This window comes from Rhyacophila brunnea, unplaced genomic scaffold (assembly GCF_057557595.1).
Source record: "Rhyacophila brunnea isolate RB1 unplaced genomic scaffold, BYU_Rbru_1.0 scaffold_20, whole genome shotgun sequence".
In the NCBI taxonomy this organism is placed as follows: domain Eukaryota; kingdom Metazoa; phylum Arthropoda; class Insecta; order Trichoptera; family Rhyacophilidae; genus Rhyacophila; species Rhyacophila brunnea.
In genome coordinates this window covers 29,254,607-29,280,077 of record NW_028232860.1, presented here as the reverse complement: position 1 = coordinate 29,280,077, position 25,471 = coordinate 29,254,607, and the positions used below count along the sequence as shown (strand labels likewise).

Sequence of the window (25,471 nt, the reverse complement as noted above, 5' to 3'; positions counted from 1 at the left end):
TTGTAGAAATTTTAATATTTTTTTTCGTATATATTTAATAATAAATTAATATTTCGTGAGAATGTAATACTGAAATCGATCATTTTTCACGAATGACGAATGGGGGGGGGGGGGTTAAAAATGTGTTGTAATTTAGAAGGGGAGGGGTGTAAAAAAATTGTGACTAATTGTCACTATGCATTCAAAGTTTGCTTTAATATACTTATCGATGCGGCATGTCTAAAAGCCAAGACAGCGCGGATGACACAAATGGACACTAACAATCTGTTTAAGCCGATGGGTGGGTTTCTTTCCACCGACGTTCCTAAAAGTAAATTGTGTTCAAACAAATGTGTGTCCGTTATATTTATTTATTTAAAAAGGTCACATTGAGCACATAACAAATTATTAATTCAAGACGTTCAACAACATGACATTTAGAATAAAAAGTACAGGGAATTTAACTTTAGAAAAAAGCAAAGCAAAAAATAATATTATAGCAAAAGAAATATTATAAAAAAACAATAAAATAGATTTTTAAAAACAACACAAAATGCGCAAAAAATGTGAAGTGTCTGGCAAGTACACGTCATATTGTTTTTCAATTTCTGTATGAGTCAGAGTATTAATAGGTTGAGCAAGTGGATGTCATCCATTTCTCGTAAAAAAATCTGTTAATACAAACCTCGTAATGTCCGATTCTAATAAGCCCATATGATCTTATTAGAATCGGGCATGGTCAAAAAAAATATGAGGAACGTCCGAGTCTGTGTCTACTTTTTATTTCCGTATTTTACGCAGACGAAATCTCGGCCTATCGGTAGTAGAATAGTATAAGTTATAAGCCAATATAAGCATATCATTTTAGTCCTATTTTTTTTTTCGAATTATCTCTGTTTTCCTTGACATTTTTATGAACTGGAACAGACAGTAATTATCCTCGTAATTGCATTTATTTCTCATATATTTGTTTTGCTTTCCTGTCGTACGATGTAATTATGTGGACGTCATGAATTAAAATTTTCTCTATGTAGATACCAGATACCTACGTATATTTTATATTCTGTTTAACTAATTGATAATCGAATCAGCTCGAGACTTAGGCCCGTTTCAGACCGGACACCGGTGTCGTGCTCCTATATAATATAGGAGGCTATTGTATTTGAATAAAGGGGCCTTTGTATTATGTTTATGAACGCTCCTGAGCCAACGCATAATTTCGCGTTATAAATTAGATCATAAAACTGGCTGCGGTAATAAAAACAAGTGTATCGGCGGCTTGAGAATGTAGCGGCCGACGGAAAAGTGTACCGGACACGCGTTAACTCATTAGCTCTGGGGCGTTCATAAACATAATACAAAGGCCCTTTTATTCGAATACAAAGGCCTCCTTATTATATACGTGCGCGACACCGGTGTCCCGTCTGAAACGGGCCTAACGTACCCTACATATTATTTACGAATATGTTCACACTTTAAAATAATGTATTCATCGTCCTCGGACCTATAGCCCGATATGAATTATGGCATTAAAGTTTTATTAACATATGTTTTACGACAAATGGTTGATACCCATCCGCTCAACTTATTATATCCACGTTTTAGATCAAAGTACACGCTGAAATAACGACATAATTATAATCAATGACATTATTAATGGACAACGCATTCAATACAGTAGCTAGTAAGTAAATTCACGCACAGTGACATTCGCACATGTATAGGTAGACGTCACGCAATTTCTATTATGCGATATCACGCATCGGGAATTTATAGCAATATCATCTTAATTGTAATGGCGTTAGAACAGTGTTTCTAGTGTCAATGTTCATTTGAGCGAACCCGTTCGAACCGAACCGTCCGGCAGACCCAACAAAAAGCATCGAAAATTTATAGCAATATCACCTTTATTGTAATGGCGTTAGAACAGATTATGCCATTCGGCAGACCCGACAAAAAAGTGAGTGTCATTTTTATTCCCAGATGTTTCGTCCATATAAATGTCATTGCATATAATATATTTCAAATTTCTACCATCTCCACGTTTGGTGCCCTGGTTTGTAGAGTTTCCTTTGAAAAGAACTGAATTTAAGCTGATACCACTGAGGCTAAGAACAGGACACACAATGGGTAAAAGATTTAATGTCCTCGTGTGAAGAAGAAATTCGCAGCTCTGCGATGAATGTGATGTTTTGGAGGACATTGTACCTACATATAGCAGTACAATGCCCTAAATATGAAAGACCGAGTACAGCTGCGAATTGTGGATATCTTTGAGAATGCCGACGAATTGAAATCTGTGGGTAAAACTGAAGAGCTTGGTAGAATTGAAAAGTTCTTTGACAGAATTGGAGTCAGGGCCTGATCGACGGATACTTTTCTAGATGAGACAGCAAGTTGCAGCCAAAGACTCAATAATATAATAAAAAAATAAATATACCTATTCGAAAATATCTATATATAACATAATATTATATTACAAATACTGAAAAAATCAGTGGTTCACCAACGAAGTGATCCGGTGAGTTCATGGATGTAGAACCACAGTTGTTAGCGAGGGTGGTTCTGGGCAAAATTAGCGAAAGAATTATTTATTGATTGTCTTGGATAACAAACAGCTCCTGAAATATTATCATGCATAAAAAACTAAATAATATGTTTGTCTCGAGATACGTCATATTAAGACCGGATGTGGTCCGGGGTGGCTTTGATTGATGGTAATATTTAGGGTGTTGCCATCCCTCATTGATCCATAAGAATACTTGATTTTTTTTATTTGAAAAACGTTCGGAGATGATTCCTTTCGCTGTGTTATTGATTATACTTTTTAAGTGCATGTGAGTACTGGCTTTTCTGCTGTCTTTTAAAGCGTGTTTCAATTTTTATTACAACGTTTTTCTTAGGTCGTATTCTTATTTGTCCGGTACAAATCTTGCAATCGATTTTTAACTAACTTCCCGACTAGCTAGACATTTGAAACTTTTAGAATATATCAGAACACGATGCCAATGCATTTTTTAAATACGTTTAGCCATCTTTAAGTAGAATTGAATTCATTTTTAGTTAATTCTGTTTTGTATGAAAAGTTATTTCGATACCATTATTGGTTACCAGGGGTCCTAGCAACTAAATTATTAAATAATATATACTTACGTTACTATGGAAATCAATATGAAATGACATTTCATTATTCAGTATGTCTATCAAATACATTTTTTTTGATCGTTTAAGCTAGTCAAGTCAAGTTTATATGATTCAACAGAAAATTTTAAAACGTTGTATATAAAAAGTTATTTTTATCTTGTAATTATTTCTTCTTCTTTTGGCGCCGTCTTCCCAACGCCTTGAACATTTAGCCACTTACGGAGGTTCCGTAGCCAAGAAAACCCTTTTCTAGTCACTTAGCTTTTGCCTCTACGTTCCCCTGCATTATGAGTTGGAGCAAATCATACTTCTCGATGCGGAAGATATAGCAGAAATATGCAACGCTTCTTCGCTTGATAGTAGTTATAAGTTCTCTTGTCTTATTGGTTGTCTTTAAAGTTTAAACCCTCCGAATTGGTAGTGCGATTTTCTAGAGAGATTTTAATACACTCAAGTAGCGTTTACAATCTGTCGTGGCTCTGTCGTTTACGTCCTCTGTGAAGATCATTATGTCTGTTCACGATAACCCCGAAATGCCTCACGCAGTTTTTATGTGATTCTGATTATACTCTGGAATCACCTCAGAACGAAATACTTTCTGAAAATGCCAGTGGTACATATTATAATATAATTTATTATGCACGAACGTACACCTTTTAATCGATTTATAAGTACTGTGGCAGATTCCCCTGAAGCAGATATCCGGACACAGATAAGATAACATAAGAATATAATATGACACGCGCCTGTCTCGTGCGATGACCACATGACATCACAGCAACTCCATAATAAATAACACATTAACAAAACAATACAATTAAGTAGGCTATATGAATTGCATACACCTACAAGTTGACTTTACTTATAATGTATAATCATTAATCAGGACCGCCACGTCCTTGTGAGCAATTTGTGCGGTCAAACCAAATGGCAAATACGTGTTGTATCTATAATCTATATATTAATACCATCATAATCATCTGGAGCGCGACAACCCGGTGTGGGTCCTAGCCTCCTCCAACAGCTCCCTCCACCTGTCCCTATCCAGTGTGGCCGCTTTCCAATTTGGTACCCCCAGAATACGGCAGTCACTGGCAGCTCCATCCAACCAGCGAAACTTTGGCCTCCCTCTTCTTCTACGTCCTATTGGATTGCTGGACATCATTCTCTTTGCCGGTTCATTGTCATTCATACGGTGCACAAAACCTAGCCATCGCAGTCTCCCAATCTTAATTGATTGAACTGCGCTGCAATCTTCGTACAGCCCGTAGCCCGGATTCAGCATTATATCTTCTCCCCCAATTGGTGCCATCCCTGATCGGTTTTTCTTTCAAAGATGTTCAGGGCTCGTTCATTTCGCAGAGTTTCCGATGCGTAGGTGAGCACTGGCTTTACAAGTGTCTTGTAAAGAGTGCTTTTAGTTCGGCGAGATAGTATGCGGGACTTAAAATGTCTTAACGGGCCAAAGTAGCATTTATTCGCAGACATGATTCTCTTGTTGATTTCTTCTGTAATATCATTATGTCGAGTTACAAGAGATCCAAGGTATATGAAACTGTCGACCGTATCAAACTTGTATGCACCAATATCTAACTTTGGTGCGACTTCTCGTGGTGTGATATAGACAGGCATGTATTTAGTTTTTGCCTCGTTTATTTGTAAACCCATTCTTTTGGCAGAGGCTTCTAGTACTGATATATTAATACCAATTAACGTAATAAATGCCTTCACCCTCGACAGAATTAGGAAGGAAATTATAACTCGTACGTAATTTTTGTAACTTTTAACTGAAACGATTGATCTATCTCGCTCTAAAAGTTAACACAGCCAAGAGAGGTGCTGTTAAAACATAGCACTTTTTGTACAGTTCAGACGGTTAACTAATTGTAACAATTAACCGCCTGAATACATATATATGATAAACTACTCTCGATAGCCGCCGTTGGCAGCCTTGTGTATAGAATATAATATTATGCTCAGATAGAATATGTAGTTTCTTATCCTGTAAACAAGTACGTACCTAGGTAAAACTTGTACGTATGCAGTTCGCGCGTATATTACGTGAAGTTGTATCGGAAATATATGGCCGTATATTAAAGACCGTCCAACCTCTTTGGATCCTATAGTACTGACATACAATTCATGTCTAAATAAAACACGGTTCTTGTCGGTTTACTACACTTTACATGAAACCGGCAGCGAACAAATTTTGAAAATAACCGATATACTGGATTATTTGTTGGGCTAGGTTAGGTTTTCATTCTTGAATTAATGAATTTAGCCAAAATCAGCTATGAAAATTGAATTGATGTTCATATTGAATCTAATAAAATCGGAGACCGTATATTATACAGTCATCTCTTTCCGATAAGAAAGCTCCTGGCGAACTGTGCCACGGTGAAATATTTTACGTACAGTTTACACGTAACCGTCTCTTTTACCATACTCACCACCTACTATTTCATGTAAAATGTAAGCAGTACAAGAGAAAATTAGAGTCATATTTCCGTATTTTCTTATAGTTTTCTTAATTATTTTTGTGTATTTTGTACAACGTAATAGATAGATATTTACTAATTAGTAATTGTTATATAACACAGGTAATACTTGTGATATCTCGTGTCATGTCACGGGCATTATTAAAGAATGCGTAGAACCGGGGTCATAACACTGTTATGTCTGTAGAAGATTAGTTTAATAATTTTAATTATTAAAAATCACAATCGCATCAACAATAATTAATTGTCTCAATTTATTAAAAATGTGAAATACCTCGGATGTGAAAACGTAATGAAGTTGGACTTTCATATTACATATTCGAGTAAAATTTGTTACACATAAGAGGTGTTCGCAGTTAAAGAGAGATTGATTGTTAAAAGTATAATAATATAATTAGTTATTGTTTTAATAAGAAAAAATGCTGTCATGAAATTGCTCTCGTGTTTGTTTACATGCGATAACCTTTTAGCAACGCGTTAAATAATAATATTTTAATTTTTCCATTAATTTTATTTTGCGGAACATCTCCCTCCTAAGCGTTTTTTTTTTTTTTTAAATGATTATCTTTGAACTAAATTGTTCATAAAAAATATATATCACGTCTTGACCTCATGTTGACGCCATGGTTGCAATATTGCTTTTTGTATTAATATTAATTAGCCTTTTCCGCAGTTAAGTGACCTAAATATCTCATGCGAAAATGCGTATTTTTCAAAAACATTGTAAGCGTGCCTTAAAAATATAAATTCCATTCACACTTCGTTTTTCTGTCTCTAATTAAAAAGTTAATAACTTTGTTGTCATTATTAGTTTATTTTATTTACTAATTTATGCATCCAACTGTTTATGTTTATTTATTTTAAAAAAAGAACGATTTGATTTAATTTCATGAATGGGGCAGTTGTATTGAACGTCATAATCAGTGTTCGAAAATCCGACCCCCTTTCTAGTGTAAATTTACCGATTACACGTAAATTGTACGTATCCAGTTCACCGTATACATTTTTACCGTGAGCTTTTGTAATTGTATTATAATAGCAGTATAGCATTGAGACCAAATGACGCGTTGTTCTTGGTTTTACAAAAAATATCTTGCGTTGATTTTAGATATTATATTTTATTTAGAGACAGTAATGTCCCAATTAGATTCAATAAGATTTGATATTGATCAGTATCAAATATCTGATAACGCCATAGTTATTTTCAGATATTTGATTACGAGTACCTACTTATATAAGATGTCTTTCTTGATTTTTAATAATTTAATATTCAAACTATATAACTATATTATGTATTATATTTCTAACTTGTCAATTTTCTTCTGTCTTTCCCCTATATTCTGGTGTACTCTTACCGATACAAAAGCTCACGGCGAACTGCATACGTACATTTTCCGGACAGGAATTCAGCAAGAAAGACGCAATAATTTGTTGATGTGCACCGTATGTATTTTTTATTGTGATGATACGAAACCAAAGTATGAAGATACACGAAAATTGTTTTATTAATTGATTTAGCATTTATTGGGTATAATTCCATTTCGATTCATAAATTCTACGTGTCAGTTCATTAGTCGATAGGTATTTCGGTTGTCACACCATTATCAAGACTACAAAGGTAAAGTATTAGTGAACGGTTTTTGGCTTAGCACTCTCGATTTTATTATATTAGTAATACATTAGTAATTTGGAATAATTGTGCTATAGTATAGGTATAATATTACATTTATTAAATTCGTAATGAATATTTTCGGATATGTTTATATGTATTCCACATTCAAAAACCACTCATTTTATACAATAATATAAAATGTAAGAAATGACAATGCATGTTATTTATTATCCACTCATTTTATAGAATATTTGAAGAAAATCAAACACAAAACGAATACTTATTTTATTTTCCATTTCAGAAAGTGTCATTTTTAAAATGTACTTATATATTATATTTGTTTAGTGATTGCTACGAATTTAAAAACATATCAGAACAACTTGCATACTCTGAGAATTTCTGTAGGCTTATAAATACATTTTTATTCACTTTTTCGCCAGTATATATATATATATATATATATATATATATATAATATATCTATAAGAATTGCCATTTATCAAAAATGCGTGTGAAGTCGCACATTAATCATTATTATTACAACGTTTTTCTTAGGTCGTAATCTTATCTGTCCGGTGGTTGTTTATCCAGTACAAATCTTGCAATCGATTTTTAACTAACTTCCCGACTAACTAGACATTTGAAATTTTTAGAATATATCAGAACACGATTCCAATGCATTCTTTTAATACTTTTAGCCATCTTTAAGTAGAATCGAATTCATTTTCAGTTAATTCTGTTTTGTATGAAAAGTTATTTCGAAAGAAATCCGTAATCCAATCCACTATTATTGGTTGCTAAGTGGGTGGTCCTAGCAACTAAATTATTAATATATACGTGCGTTACTATGGAAATCAAAATGACATTTCAGTATTCTATATTTGTTTGTTTGTTTGTTTTTTTATTTACTTCATATCAAGAACAAGTTTGAGCATATTGAGCATAATAATTCAACAGAAAATTTAAAAAGTTGTACATAAAAAGTTCTTTTTGTCTTGTAATTATTATTAATTTAATTTAATAAAACGCACATTTTTATAAGTAGTACTTTTTCTACTTTTATTAATTATATCTGGACCGGTTTCGTCCGCCTTTAGTTGAAAATGTCCCTCTGTGGAAAAAGTACTATACAAATATGCCTTTTATTAAATTAAATTAATTATACAATGCATTTCCACCATGAATTGACAGTTCACACAATAAAAGAAATTAAACATTGTTAACTTAATTTACTAATTTTAACATATACCTTGTGTAAAGAAAAATGCTATATGTAAATGACAAACATGCAAAACAAATCTTGAAAATTCTATTATGTCAACTTTATTTTTCATTAGAAAAGCTCACACTACACCATAATATTTGCTCCCATAGAGAGTTGTTCCGGGTAGTTAGTATGTATTTACATTTTAAAGTGGTTATATACCTAAGGTGGTAACCCGGATTAATTTTATTTGATTGAGTATTAAAACTCAAACAAAATGTCAATTTATCTTTTATTTGTCAATATTTACTGAAACCCAGTTACCTAAAATGTCGATAACATTGTTAAAAACTAGTCTCTTGAAATGTCATTATATGCAACCGGTTTTAACCAATCACAACTAGAATTCACCAGTGAAAGAATATTTATTATCAATGTACAATAATTCAGTTTTAACATCCATTATATATTATTTAAATACTACATCTAGCCATCAAAGATGGCCAAATCACGATAGTTACATGCATGCCAAAATAATTGAACAAATCGTATGTACGGTTCCAACCTGTACCATGGCGTGGTTGATAATAGATAATATGACTTATTGGCAATTACAATAGATGATTGCATTCATTAATTTGGTTTACCAAATGACATCTCTAATTAACGGATATTCTTCAGAATAATAATTACTTCATAGTAATTATAATTGATTGCCTGTTGTGGGTACTATCTCATATACATCATCATATCATTATAGTCAACGTGCAAGCAATTTTCTCTATATGGCTCCCAATTTACTCAAATAAGCAAGCTATTATAATTTTCATGGATCAACTCAATTGTAGGTATGTATTTAATCACCTCACAGTTTTTATTCTAGCTCTTCCTTATCTTTAATAAGCCATACATTTATCAGTGGCGAAGGGTGACTTTTGGAAAGAGGTAGGCTGTGGAGATATGATAAAAAGAGCACACTTGTCAGGTATACTTACGAGAATAGTACGATATTTACTACTAATGAATAGGCACACACTAATAAATGATAACGACACACTAATTCAATGAAACTTCAAAAACTCATTGACGACATAAAAATGAGCGATGTGTTTAAATTACGTATTTTTCAAAACATGTATACGCATCAAAAATCATTAGATAAAATTTATTTTTATTTTTAAAAACAATCTATACTTACTTATTTATTAATATTCGATTAAACGCCGTTGAAATTATTATTTTAATTATCTAATTATTAATGATTTTGGACAAAGTGCGCAGTCGTGACAACAATATTATGCGCGAATGTTTTAGGCTCTGCGAAAGGAGCTTGCCTCATTTCGTACAAATCAGCAGACTTGCTGAGGTTACGAGACGTAAAGTCCATACGAAAAAAACTCAGAATTATTCCAAACATAATCGGAAATTTATTTACCGAGAAGTCGCGGCGCGGCGTTTATTATTTAATTTACGGCGCGGCGCGCTGTGGTTTTTTTTAATACCTTTGCAGTTGTTTTGTAAACTGTGTAATACTGTAATACATTCCTACATATGCGATCTCGTTGGCAAAATAAATTATTGTTATATAACATAAAATAATGAAGTGATTAAGTATATAAATATGTCAATATGCAATTAAAAAATATTTTTCTTAAGAAGGTAGGCTTTAAATAATCGCCTAGTATGGAGTCTTCGCCACTGACATTTATAGTTACTATTGGTTGGCGGTGTGTTTTCTCAACTTGTTGATAGTGGTCGATTTCAGTATTTACACTTATATATAATATATTAGAACATTTTTCTTAGCTCGTATTTTTATTTATCCGGTACAAATCTTGCAATCGATTTTTAACTAACTTCCCGACTAGCTAGACATTTGAAACTTTTAGAATATATCAGAACACGATGCCAAAGCATTTCTTTAATACTTTCAGCCATTGATTTCATTTTCAGCTAATTCTGTTTTGTATGAAAAGTTATTTCGGAAGAAATCCGTAAAAAGTAAAACTATTATTGGTTGCTAAGTGAGTCCTAGCAACTAAATTATTAATATTAATATATACGTGCGTCACTATGGAAATCAATATGACATTTCAGTATTATTTTTATCAAGTACAATTTTTTTGATCGTTTAAGCTAGTCAAGTCAAGTTTGTATGATTCAACAGAAAATTTAAAAACGTTGCAAGTATATAAAAAGTTATTTTTATCTTGTAATTATTTTTAAATACAGAATATGCACAAGGATTAAGAATGTTGGATAATTCTGAAAAAAATCAATAGCATATCTATTAGAAAAAACATAAAGAAGACATTAGATTGAGTAGGATTCAAACCTCACACCTTTCGCTGATCCGTGTCTGACGCATGCAAATTATTTATATTATAATATTATAACGCTATCTGAGAATTTTCAAACATCGCCAATAAAAAGCAACTAAATTTTTAATTGAATCGAGGTAATGATATCACCAACATACTCCTAGCCAGATTGTGCTGTGCTATGTGTTTAAGATTTAAAGACCAACCTTTTTTGTTGGAACATTTTGTAAAATCTCGAAGATCCACTATGTGGTTGCTACAGTATGTCCAGAGAGTAGATTACAAAAAAACTCGTGCTAAACAGTTGGCCCTGTTGGCAGTGGCATACATTGATAAAATGCCGCCCTTAATCGAACTCAAAATGCCGCCGCCCACTATTAGTATTTTTTAATGTAAATTTATTACCTACCACATGTAATCAGTTATACCTACGTGTCTAAATTAAACGTAGGTATATACACTAAGAAAATCATTAAATATTGATTAATACATACAAAAATTTATTATCATTAGTAATCTATTCTCAACAGTTGTATTATACGCATCTCTTTCTTAATTTTCTGCCCCTATGCAACGTATGATCTGCCCACTTACTCGGGGCGCTCTGATAGGATTAGTAAATACACTACATTACATCACCTTGTTTAATCACAAGATGATCATGTGGGCCTTCACTGGATGGTGGTTGTATTAAGAGATATTTTGTTTTTAAGAGAAATGGATGTTAACAACTTGATCAACCTCTTAGGTCGATAGTCTGGTGCAAACACGTATTGAAAAAATGAAATGAGATTTTGCCAGACCCGGAAGTTGCCCACGATATTATAAGTCGATACGTCACCGCTTGGCTATCGTGAACGTACGTAAATATGATCCAAACACATATTGACAATTAATATGACTTTTCCGGATACGGCATTTGAACCCGGGACCCACGATATTATAAGCCGACACGTCATCGTTCGGCAATTGTCGGCCAACATAATAATTACTAATATCTACGATTTTTTAATAAACTATTTCCTTCACTTCAAATGACACATTTTCGGATACACAAGTTATTTTAACATAGGTATTTCCACATTGTCCACAATTTTACTGTACCTACGACATAGCTTGTCGCTTTTCCTCCATGGGTTGTTCGCAATGACATTAAGTTGTTCGACATTATATTTATGGACGTAATAAATAGGATACCTATTATATTATTTGAAGGCACCTATAGTATTTTATTATTTATATGCTCTCATCGTAAACGAAATAGGTATGTCTTATAGTATTTTTATTTCTTTTTAAAACTTTTGCAAGATCTCGCAGAACCTCTGACATGTTTAGCATAACCTTGGTTGAAAATCACTGTCTCAAATGAAGGGTTTCAGTTGCTTTTGTAGAAACGTCACTTTACCTTCTTGTGAATCTGTCTTTTCTCAAAATGTTATTATATATCATTATTTTTTTTGTATTAGCAATTTACTGAACTTTGTCTTGCCTCTTTGAACTGTGTGTTGACATTTTTTTTCATTGAGACAAATCGGCTACGATTATTCCATTGGTCCTTGAAGCTGTGATAATTTTTTACAATTATTATTTGTTATATAATTAAGTAATATTAAATTTGAAAACTGGCACATAGCGTAGATAAATTTCGATGATTTTTAATAACACACGCACATCTGATCATATTATATAACTTAAAAATCGTCCGGTTTAATTATTTTTCGTTTATCATACGAATTGAAATTGAATTACGGCATACAACTTGATTCAGATTTGATTTTTATCAAGCACTTTATTGAGTTTAACACCCTGCGTGTTTGTTTTAATTTTACAAAACTTGAACTATTTGAACAAGGTAACTGGTTCTGATGGTTCTAATGGTACTGGTTCTGAATCGAAAGGATCCATTTGAAAGAGTACCTATCTACCTATTTATTTTTTACTTCTGACATGTTACGTTGAATTTAAACCCCTATGGTTGTGTTTATATTACATTTCAGAGGTCTGGTCACTAATACAATAATGCAGTGGTGTCCAAACAGAATTCCGCAAAACCTTGCGCAATTGTACAATTTGATTTTTTTTTTTAAATAAAGTAAAACAATGGTAAATAATTTCCCCTATTTTAAAATAATGAATAATTTTCATTTGATTTAGTTAAGCTTAAATTGCTCGATCGTGTCAAAGTTGTTGAAATACCTACTTCTGTTTTTGTTTTGTTGTAATGATCATCGCCGCCTACTATGCATGGTTTATTTTGCTTCTGTCAAATAATATAAATTTTTCACACTTACGTTGCAGGAAAGTATTGATTTGTTGCAGTATTATATTTTATTTTTAAGTGCACCTATTTAATCGTATATAATTTTACATATTAATTTTAGAAAATGTTGAAATAATTTGTATTCGAAGGGTGGGAAATAAATATTTTTTCAATAATTTCCCTAAATTATTTGTTAATTATTATTTACTGACCATATTGCCGGTGGCGTCCCTTGCAGGAAGGCATGTCGTGCATTGTTTAAGGGCAGCACATTAAAGGGTGGAAAATGAAGAAATATATTATGTGAATAATGGAATTTTTGAGATTTTTTTTCAGTTCATAGATATTTACCACACAGAATTAGTAAAATGTAGTATAAATATAAATTTGAAATTAATAATAATATGCAAGATTTTGAGTCTTTGACTCACTGCCTCTTCATTTATACTTCTCTTTTGTAATTTACACCTCTGGACCATTATATGTGTCACCCAGAAAGGAGTTCTCCGAAATTGTATAAAATACTTCAAGGTTTCCACCAAACATTAAATATTTGGGAATTACTGCTGTGATGGATGACTCCACAACTTTCAATTCCTGAAAAGTGGTTGATGTCATCCATGGTAGCATGTATTTATGATCAGCATAGAAAAATATGGCAACACCACTATGACATAGTTTGGGGAGTTGTAAGATGCAAAAGTGTATAGTATAGTAATAGATTGCTGATGTAATTGTTTTGTTTTCTTCAGTTATGAGCTGCAATTGGAGACTGGCACGCACCGCAGAGGGCTGGGAAGCTTCCTCCTTCACGCGTTGGAGCTGGTCGCCTTTACCAACCAGATGAAGAAAGTGATACTGACCGTACTACTCAACAACAAGTCTGCCGTTGCATTTTTCAAGGCACTAAGGTAAAATCTACTGTTAAGTTCTTCATACTTTCACTTTGGACAGCTTGGGCTAGAGGTCTGCCCCATTCAAATTCAATACATAATAAATGTTTTTTTTTTAATTCAACGAATAATTCACAAGATTTAAGAATGTAATATTCCTTTCATTATTGAACAATAAATTATTGGTAAAGCATATTGGCTGGAAGCCGATGGATGCGGGTTTGGTTCCTGTCTGGCACCATATTTTTTTCAAATATTTTTTTAATAGGTATATATATTTCTATTCTATACTCAAGACTGCTATCGGCGGTTATCGAGGGTAGTTTATCATATTATGTTTGTATTGACGTATTATAAGTGTTACAATAAGTTAGCCGTCTAAACAGTCAAAACTGTCTATCTCACTCTAAAAGTTAGCACAGCTAGGTGCTGTTAAAACATAGCACTTATTGTAACAATTACAACTAACTGATTGTAGAAATTATAATACTTCAATTCAAAAATATGAAAAACTATCCTCGATAGCGGCTGATAGCGGTCTTGTATATAGAATAGATGTGCTGAAGTGTAAATATTATGTATATTCAATACATAAGGCATTATGGTACCCAGTGACGTCCCGTGGGGGTAGGCAGATTGAGCGTCGCTTGGGGGCGGCAGTTACCCAAAGGGCGGCAAATCGAGGAGAATCATTAGGCATATAATATAGAAATCGGTACCTAAACTTAGTAACAACGTAAATATCTTTCCATTAAAAAATTCAGCTCACTGATTGGAAACAAACTGTCCCTATTAATCAGGTAAGATTTTTTTTTTGTCGGGTTCGCGATGTCTAGTTTACGTCCGTTGTCTTTGGATCTTCATTCCCCCGGCTGTCTACTGCAAGCTAAGGATGTTGATCTCTATCTTCAATCTCCAATCACCTCAAATTATTTCACCTAACCTTTTCCGTTTATTGAAGAAACACTTTCTGGGTGAATGACTATCATCCGTCTTATAAAAATGGTATTGTTTCGTCCAGGTAATATAAAGATTTGTTCTTTCACAGTCATGCCCGCCTCGATAGATACAATTATCGGTGTGTTTTGTTTATTGTATTTTAATGGAGATATAGATACATAAATTACTTCTGAATAAGATCAGCTTTTCATCGCATGTAAAATGTAAAAACATCACACAAGAATGTGGCATGTCAAAAATGCAAAGAAAACATGTAACGTATTTTGATAATGAAAAATTATTTCACTCGTGAGTGATAGATAGTTTATCGTATCGAACCCCCGCGAGTACCGTCTTATGTCAAACAGATAGATAATCGACTCTGACATCTTTTTACCCATGACAAATTTTGTTGTCATCTGAAATATGTTTAATTAATTTAATGAATTCTGCAGTAAAATTATGATAAATATTATTATTTCAATAAATGATTATAATTTGAGATTCAATACATCTTAGTGACTATATAATATCACATAAACTGTTTAATTTATAATAATTTATTTGTCAGACAGAACCGAATATTACTCGATAAAATGTTACATTTTGTTAAGTTCTAAGGTGTATCGCATATACAATCCTCGACGCTTTTACTTTGTTTTTCGATGTAATTTTGTTAAAATGTATCATTGCACACACAGCGTTGATGAATAATGTTGAATGCTAGAAAATCTGGCTAACAAGCGGGGAATAGCATCTAATTGATGGATGTACCCAATATTATCAATACATTTATCACTTTTTCGTCGTCGAGAAATTTTATACAGCAGTTTGACAGTTGAGTATTTTGGAGATTCAATGCTAAGAATAAAGTCGCGCCTGTGTGGTAGTAATGCAACTTTGTTGGCATTTCTGTGTTAGGCAAATTGATTATCAGTGTGCATTGTGCTTTATAATTTCTGATCGTATTGATTATCACAGTAACACAGACAAGCAGTCTGACACTTTTGATTTCACTTTGACAGATATCTCTAGTTGAGTCTAAACAAGTTGTATGTCAACTCGACTCAAGTGTTAAGCTTTATTTTAATTGTGCCACACATAACAGATTAATAAATAGAATTCCGGTAGGCTATACCCCAATACCCTACATTTTGACGCAGGGTTTTGAATGTGAGTGTCCTACGAAAATGAACCACACATTATAGATGTGCAATAGTGCAATATTGAGCGAAGGACAAGCTTAGAATTACGTATTCTTGACACGTGTTTAAGTTTATCCCATATTCTTCCACACTCGAAATTGGTTGCCTGTTATTCCACACCTGTTAAGTATTTCAGTTCCCATTATTTCTGAGTTCCCTGGTGTGCCATGTTTTTGCCAAACTGAAATTAGGTTCGACGGATATACGTGAGAATGAAAAGCTAGGGACCGAAAATTGTGGAAGAAGTTAAGGTAGGCTTTTATCCAGCGGTGGATCTATCTATTGCTCGGATCATATTGTTAAGAATTTAGATTTTTTCTCTTAAAAATATTGTCAACCAATGCAATGGCCCTATATTCAAAACTTTCAAAGTAACGTGGACCAATATTTTTGTTACTTACCAAAGTAAATAAATTCCACAAATCGGTATTTTCAGGCGATCGCCATTTTAGTTTTAAGGTTTTTACCGGCAGACGGCGATTGAAATTCTCGATTCCTGAAAATGTTGTTCGGTCCATGGATACTGTGATCTCATTAAGTTGATTTAATTAATACGATATAAACTTTTTTCATCAGATATACACTGGACGAGACGAATCCCGATGATGAGGAAGACGTGCCATACGAGATCCTGAGCAAGCCCAATCCCAGGATTAGCCGGCCCTCTGGGGTGGTGGCAGCCAAGCCGGCAGCCAAAGCCGCGCATCCCCTGCTGCCGTCGGCGCATCAGTGTTGCCAGGGAGGACACCACCACTGAAAGGCGGATTATTGACGATTTTGTTTACCAAAACAAAAACATTTATTAATTTTATCGCCGAAGGACAGATAAGCGAGCCAATAAACATGATCTTATGTCATCCTGTCCAGCTATTTCATCATACATTTCTTTCAGATAAGTATAACAGGACATAAATGATAATTATTATATCATTTCCTTTTTTAGACGCATTAAAAATCGACTTTATCGACCTCTTGGTATAAGCAATAAATAGACTGTAGCTAAAATTCATTCTCTTAGTTTTAAAAATATTTTACATTTGAGGGGTCTATTCCCAAGTCCACATAAGGCTAAAATCTAACAAAAATTATGTACAAATTAAATGTGTAAATCGACACGATATGCAATGATATATATATTATCTTTCAAAAGCCGCCAAGTGTATGAAAAAAATTTTGAAAAACTTAGGGCCATAGGGCAAAGATGCCGATTTTACGCAAAACTAACGTTAAGTTACCCTATGTCTGCGTTGATAGTTCAGTAAAATAATTAATAACATGCTGTTGGCGATTGAAAGTGATTCCATTTTTTTTTTAAATCAGATTGTCCGTAGGTTTTTTAAATAATTTTTGATCAACATATTATGATGAAGACAGTATGATTACGATTATTTTTAAATAATTTAATGGTTACTTTATCAGTGGTTTATTTGGATAAATGTACACGCTGCAAATACAGTATCCTCAACATTATTATTAAATATTAAGACACTACATCAGGTGATACATACGTACAATGTCAAACCCGTTTTAATGGTACGAATTCATTTTTAAAACAGCTAGTCTTTCGTGTTTGCATAGATAATCGGTAATCAATACAATTTTGGTTGAGAAATGATTTTCATTACTATGTTTATTTACTCGATTTCTGTTTACAGTACTATCCATTTGACACCTGTCATTCGTTGTCTTATGTGCCCAAAAATCGGCTACATAACGCATAAGCAATTTATTGACGTAGTATAACTTATCAACTTATAGAAACAGATTAATTAAAATAATACAGATAAATGCTGACGAGATTGCAATTAAGGGTTGATAAAAATGGGCATATTGTTCTAATTTGAAAATACAATACAATGGAAAAATGAAAGCAACGTTAAAACCAAACATTTACATTTGAAATACAAAAAGTTATTTATCGTAAATATTGATATGTGGACTTATTGGTATATGGAAATAGGCGCCTCATTTGTCCTTTTTTATAAAAAAATTAGAAGTTTTGGCTATATTAATCAGTTAGATTGAATTTTTTCTATTAGATATACGAGGGTGGGTCAATAATTCCTTAGAAAAAAGCATTAAAACAGGTTTTATTTTTGTATTTTTTTTTATTTCTCAACATAATTTCCTTGGAGCTCAATACACTTGGTTAGACGTTTCTCAATTTTTTTTAAACCGTCAGAAAAATAAGTTTTCGGAAGGTCCTCAAAATAAGCATTTTTCCGATCGATGACTTCTTCATTTGAAAAAAAACGTTGTCCACTTAGCCATTTTTTTAAGTTTGGGAAAAGGAAAAAGTCACTGGGGGCTAAATCTGGCGAATACGGTGGGTGGTCGACCAATTCGAACTTCAATTCTTCAATTTTAGCCATTGATCGTAAACATGTGTGAACACGGGCATTGTCCTGATGAAAGAGGATTTTTTTCCTGTTTAAATGAGGCCGTTTTTCTTCAATTTTGTTTTTTAGCTGGTCCAATAAAGATGCATAATAATCCCCTGTTATTGTTTTTCCTTTTTCCAAATAGTCAACGAAAATAATTTCACGTGCATCCCAAAATACAGCAGCCATAACCTTACCAGCTGATTTTACGGTTTTCGCCTTCTTTGGACATGGTTTGCCTTCGCAATCCACTGCTTTGACTGTTCTTTCGTCTCGGGAGTATAGTGGTGTATCCATGTTTCATCTACAGTCACAAAGCGACGAAAAAATTCATCCGGATTGCGTTGCATGAGCGACAACAGGGCTTTAGAGGCCACCACCCTACTGCGTTTATTGTCGACTGTGAGCAAACGCGGCACCCATCTTGCAGAAATATTTTTCATTCCCAATTTGTCATGTAAAATAGAAATGACGCTACCTTTTGAGATCCCTGTAACCTCAATTATCTCACTCAACTTTAATCTTCGGTCACTTAACACCATATCGTGGATTTTATTGATCATTTCTGGTGTAGTCACCTCTACAGGACGTCCTGAGCGTGGTTCATCCTTTGTTGATGTACGACCACGTTTAAATTCATTTAACCAGTTATAAATAGTTGCAAGTGAAGGAGCAGATATGCCGTGAACTAAATCCAACTCATTTTTTATTTCCTTTGCTGTTAACCCTTTTATATTAAAATGTTTAATAACAACTCTAAACTCAATTTTCTCCATTTTCCATTTTTCCATTTTCCACAAGCAAATTTTTTTTTTAAATGTACGAGAAACACACAACAACCCGACCAATCTGATTGAAACTTCGCAGCATACTGAATCGGTAGTGCCGCTGCATGAAAACAAACCGCTTGCAGTACTAGTCGCGCCACCTGTCGGCTTTTCTAAGGACTTATTGACCCACCCTCGTATATATAAAGAAATACATATTTTGAAGGATTATAGAAAAATACTGCATTAAGTATATATAGTAATATGAGTTCTTCATTAAATTTTTTTAGCAAGATACTAAATAGAATTTGAGTCAAAATTTTCAACTACATTAATAGATATTGTATAAATTTGACCAATAATTGTCACTTTTTTTTTATATTATGAATATTATGTAATAACCAATTTTATTATCGCTCTGATACCTAAGAGATGACAATAACGTGCAGCGAATATCATTTTTATGAAATCCAATTATCGTAAGGACGGTGAGTATACAAATATGTAGTGTTCAGTGGCGGCTACCATAACATCATGTGTGTGCACTGCGCTCCGCATAATTTTTCTAAAGCGTGATAACTATGTGTATTTGTTATTCGTAAAATCACTTCTGCAAAACAACACGAATCAAGAAAGTCTAAATCATTATTTGTGTTAGTTACTAAAAAATTGTATAATTACAAACAACTTCAGCCTTCTGTGTGAGTTATAGATGTTTATCAACTAAAATAACATGCCGAATAGATTTTTTTAGTTCAGATTGTAGGCATTTTTCAAAAAAACTAAATCATCGGCTGCTACCGGTAGCGCTGGTGTTTGAATCAATAAAATTGACTCGGCGTTCATACTTTCTTATTGTGATTCGTTAAGGCGCAGAGGATTAAAGAAGTACAAGTGACATAACATAAGAATTAGTTAACAGCAGTTTTTACATCATTACATACCAATTTACACGTTAAACAGAATTTAAACATGAAACTACTTTAAACAAAAAATATTTTATTCCTAACATTGGATTAAATCCCATGATATAAGATGTTGTTATTATTATCCTAGCAACGGATGTAATGTGTTTTGGTCTGATGACATGTCCTCCTTAAAACAGAAATAATGGAAGAAATATTCATAGGTTTTCTGAATATTGTAAACTGTATTCAATTTTGTAGTCGATTTACTCAATTTGGTCACGACCGGTGCTCTATATTTCTTCTACCATCAGCACCTCAATTACAACTAGTCCGTTTAAAACTTTTCTGAACTATCCCACAATGACGAAATCATATTTGAAAATAATTGACTTTCTATTTAAGAATCTGTGATTTCCACAGAAAATGTGGTTTAGTTCATAAGAGATTTATATGGCCAATTACCGCTACAATAACTCGGTTTCATGGAACTGTTAGATAAATGGTATTTCTTGTGTTTTGTTTTGAAAGAATCGTTGATGTAGGTTAATTATATAAGGATTAAGAATGTTTTTCAATCTATAGTACCAAAGCTTTATAAAGCCTCTGATAGACGCGAGACGACAACTATCACCTCACATCTCTCACGGGCTTTACTTATAGGCTGCCGATAATGTAAGAGGAAATATTTTTTGACTCGATTAAACGAAAAAAATCTCACACCGTAGTCTCATATTTTTTAAGACGTCATTTACATAATAATATTTTAAGTAGGAGAAAATTGTATTTAAGACTGCTGACTATCTTTATAAAGTGGTTGTCGTATTACTCTGACATAAGCATTTTATCCGTGGACATTTTAAGAGTTAATGTTATTGTTACAAATAGTTGTGTGTAAAAATAATGTATAGAAAGGTTATAAATAATTAATATTCATTACTTTCTCACCGATCAACATAAACTTTATTATTTTACAATGCCTACATTAAGCTATAAAATAATACCCATTTTTAACACACTGAAAATATTTTAGTTATATTTTTGCAATATTATATAAAATTAACTGAACATCTGAAATAAATGAAATTAATGTTAACATATATTTTATCTTTGTCCGTTTATTACAAATATATATATATACACAATAATTGAGCTCAATCATCTTTGTATTTATTTTCATCGTACCATTGTGATTTTACTCTAGTCACCAGCTCCCGTAAGCCGTAAGACATAATTACAATTGCCACTGAAAGAAAAATAAGTACGAGCGCGGTGACATCTAGCAGCATTCGTTGATACCAAACCAATTCCGTGATTGTTGCCTTGAGGTGAATGGCTCCGTTGTATTTTAATACATACTCTATCCAATAGATGGCAGTGTTCATTGCTGTTAGGGGTCTATCTCTGAATAGCTCAGACAGTTGCCTTGCATTTATATCGTAGCTGGAAAAGTGAAAGAAATTTCTTTATTGCTGACAAAAACTTCTCAAAGGGTTACTGTTGAGGGGTCGTCTGTTTATTTATGACATCACACCGTGAGGGGTGGGGAGAGAGTATAATATAATGTGTGTCGAAGGGGATAACGGAGGTTGTAGAAAATATAACAAAATTTCATGAGTACCCTACTAAAATCAATAATCTTTAAATAATTTGTTTTTAACGGATAGGGGAGGAACTAACAAAATGTGACGTAATTTAGATAGGGAGGTAAAAGATTTTTGTGATGAAGTCTGATGATGGGGGCTTTAAAATATACTGAAAATTGTGTGACTATCAATGGACGCAGTGGCGGCTCTAGCATCTTTTGGTAAGTGGGGTCAGATGGCGTGAAATATCTAATAAGTACCTACCTAATCAATATTAATCAAAGCGTAAAAAAACATATCTTTTGTAACTATTACTTCATCTGCATATGCTTCCTGCGTTCGAAAGAATCTTATTGCTGCAAGAAAAACAAAATAGTCTTTTGAAGGATACACTCGCCGTCAACCATGTTTTTTGGTAAACTGACTGGTTGGTGAGGTCCTAATAGTTTCACTTCTAGTTTGTCTTCAAATGTCAATGTACTGAACTTATATTTCAATAAATGAACCACCTCATTCATGATAATACCTAATATTATTTATCAAAATTATTTTACTAACGTGAAATTCAACTATCCACAACTAGTATATTACAATAATTAATATTTAGGTAATACAAATTAATATTGATTTAATTATCTGAAATAGCACATACCTACCCTTTGTTATTATCATTCAAGATAATATTATAAATTATAATTAACTATTTTTTTTTATTCAAACGAATAATTCACAAGATTTTAAGAATATATCATTCTGATTATTGAACATTATATAATTTAGAAAAACACTTTCTGAGAGAGTACCTATGTTATAACCAATAGAAAAAATCTTCGTTTGAAAAAAGTAAGCCACCCGGCCGGGAATCGAACCCTGCATCTCCTACGAGTAAACGCCCCAACCGGCGCATTTTATCCAATATACTACGGTGTGACATACTAATAGCTACAAATTTAAACTATTGGTCATTTGAATACCTACTCATTAGCATTCTTCGAAATCAAGCTACTTTGGCAATCGGTTTTTAATCTAATATTTTAAATCTAATATTTTTCAAAATGTGCATAGCACGTGCAAAACGGCCTACAGATGTACGCATTGTTCAGCTTCCTTATGAATTTTGAGAATCATAACTGGCAATCGCAAATAGCATCTCATAATATAAACATTGCTTTGATTTTAAAGGGGCCACCGAATTTCGACCCCAGAAGTATCGTTGTATTGTACTTTGTAGGTAGAGCCAAAACTCACATAGAGCATTAGGGATGGGCCAAGAAACAAGAATCGAGGATGGGCAAACAGTACAAATAAAATATATATTAAATTAATGTATACAAAATCAATGTATTATGGTAGGAACGTATAACATGAATATTCAATTGAATATTGACTATAGAATGATGATGAGGGGACCGGGGTCTGTCCCCTAGGTACCCTAAGGAAGAGCCGCCCCTGAATGGACGACCCATAATGACAAATAAAAGTGACCGGGGAGTAATTTGTATAACAGAGGCTTGCATATTATAAGACTATGCAACTGCTAACTCCACTTGGCAAAATTGATCAGGAAGGAGAAAAAAAACTTAATAATTTAACTATCAAACGGAATATGACAATTCCAAAAATACGCTTGAAATTTTTTTTTTTTACATATTAGCTGTACTATCAATCAATACACTATTTTAGCTTCCCTTTTATTTATATAAATAAAATTTATATAATGAGCGGAGTTGTTCTATTTATGATATTGGAAATTTGACTGTTTTTTCATAATCTTCAACATCGTCATCGTTAATGTATGACAACTGTGCACAAGTGTAGTGTCATGTACTAAATTTAATACCTCGTTTACACGTGCATGGATTTACTGCTGACAGTACGTACTATCGCGGCCATAACAAGAAAATGCATGTGTAAACATAATATATTATCATGCAAGTTGCAAAATTGCATGCATGGATTAAAGAAGTTCAGAAGCTTATGAATTTTCACGTGACAGTAGGCTTGTTCGATATCTGCGCCTGCGCAGTGGCGAACCTGCCGGTAAACAAATGAACTACCCACCAAAGATCCTAGCATGGGGGCCCGGTTCAGGATGTGGGGGCCATGGTCATTACACATAAACCGGTGCATACTACCGCAAGTTAGAACAATATTTCTTCATACTACACCCTTATCAATGTCCAAATGTTTATCTTACCTATCATTATAAAGTATCCTATTCACCAGTGTGGACAGCGTCACGTCATTAATATCTGGATACTCTAAAACTTCAGCGGCACCCTTCTCATCGAGCATCGCCAAGTTCTGTCTCTGATCTGCAAACATGGGCACTCCCAATATAGGGACGCCGCAATATATGGCTTCCTGTAATCCTAACAAACCTCCATGCCCAATGAACAGTTTTGTATTTGGGTGACCTATGAAATGAAAAATGATGTTAGGATTTTGTATTTTGGTGTGATAACTTCCATTTTGAATTAAAGTTTTTTGATTGAGCTACAATTGAGGAGCAAACATTCAAAAAGTGATTTGTCACACAGATGTTGAGCTGAGATAATCACAAAAAACATATTGTATAAATTAATAACCTAGCTTATGTACTCAAAATGGTTTTTTTTATTATAAAACTGTTTAAGGAAAGAATTTTAATCCTGTTATTTTGTATAATCTAAAACTCGCGGAAGTGGTTCATTTTTTGATTTGAAATTTGGACAAAACACGATTTGCATGAAACTTGTGGACAAAACACTATTTGATTGAAAATCAAGGCATTTCATTTATATCATATATTATTTAAATAAAATGTATTAGGGAGCATATTGTATAATATTATGTACAGATTGTTAAATAGTAAAAGGTTCTGGCTCCACACAGTCACATATGACCTCCTGCTCTTCTATATTGGCCGATGGTTCATCAAAACGTATTTTTTGGACCATTCTAGTCCTCCATCTCCGAGATTCTTCCAGTCGCCAAACATTACTTTTCCATCATTTTTCTTCTCTTTTGATATAAAATGTGTGATAAGGGCAACGTGTCTGGTTGCACTCGTTGCAAATGTGAATAAGATATACCTTTCTTCACCAAGTAACTGTATTCTTCCGGGCTATCGCTAATATAATGAAAATTTGTATTTCCTTTCACCAGTACACGTTTTTGGCCACGTGGTGTTATTTCTACTTTTAGTGATAATCGTTGTAAATCACTAATGCATGGGAAGTCTTTATACAGTTTATTCAGCGACTTAGTGTCCACTATGTTCCAGTTTTCACCCAGCACATTTTCTGGGCCGATTCGTTTATACACTTCTTGTTATTCCTCCGGTGTCAAAAGAGTTTGCTTTTTTCTTAGCATTTGTGCAATGCAACCATCACAAAACAGTCAAAGTAATTTTTTCCCTTGGAAATCCATACTTTCCCAGTTTTTTCTTCTGTCCAGGTATAAAAATGTGGTATAGAATATCTTTTTTTTGCTTCAGATCGTTTCCCACATGTAGAAATCTTTTTTCTAGAGCCAATATTGGCTTGGCCAACTTCGATATGGTCCTCACTGTCTTCTTGCATCGTAAATTGTTATAATAAATTAAATTTTATTAATGTCTTGTTAAAAACACAACCTTTTTAAACAATACTGTCACTGAAGTAACAGCTCACAGTTACCGTTAAAAATGTGATTAGTCACATATGCAATATGGAGGCTCCTACGCTGTGATTGGTTAATAGGACAAAACATTGTATGATTGAAATCGAGTGCTGGAGAAATCATGATTTGCTTGAA

At 33.2% G+C, this 25,471-nt stretch overlaps 2 protein-coding genes across 5 annotated transcripts in view; one reads left to right on the top strand and one right to left on the bottom strand.

Annotated features, from left to right (window-relative positions):
* Naa40 (N-alpha-acetyltransferase 40) overlaps positions 1–19,193 on the top strand; it is a 73,200-nt gene extending 54,007 nt beyond the window's left edge. The window contains exons 4-5 of the mRNA XM_085948154.1: positions 13,771–13,929; positions 16,632–19,193. Of these exons, the coding sequence (XP_085804280.1) occupies positions 13,771–13,929; positions 16,632–16,812 (340 nt within the window). The 3' untranslated portion in view covers positions 16,813–19,193. The remainder of the gene's footprint in view (positions 1–13,770; positions 13,930–16,631) is intronic.
* Positions 19,194–21,046: 1,853 nt separating this feature from the next.
* LOC147071498 (UDP-glycosyltransferase UGT5-like) overlaps positions 21,047–25,471 on the bottom strand; it is a 31,718-nt gene continuing 27,293 nt past the window's right edge. For all 4 annotated transcript variants that reach the window (XM_085948152.1, XM_085948151.1, XM_085948149.1 and 1 more), the window contains exons 5-6: positions 23,892–24,111; positions 21,047–21,551 (exon numbers count right to left, since the gene is read on the bottom strand). In XM_085948152.1, the coding sequence (XP_085804278.1) occupies positions 21,263–21,551; positions 23,892–24,111 (509 nt within the window). In that variant the 3' untranslated portion in view covers positions 21,047–21,262. The remainder of the gene's footprint in view (positions 21,552–23,891; positions 24,112–25,471) is intronic.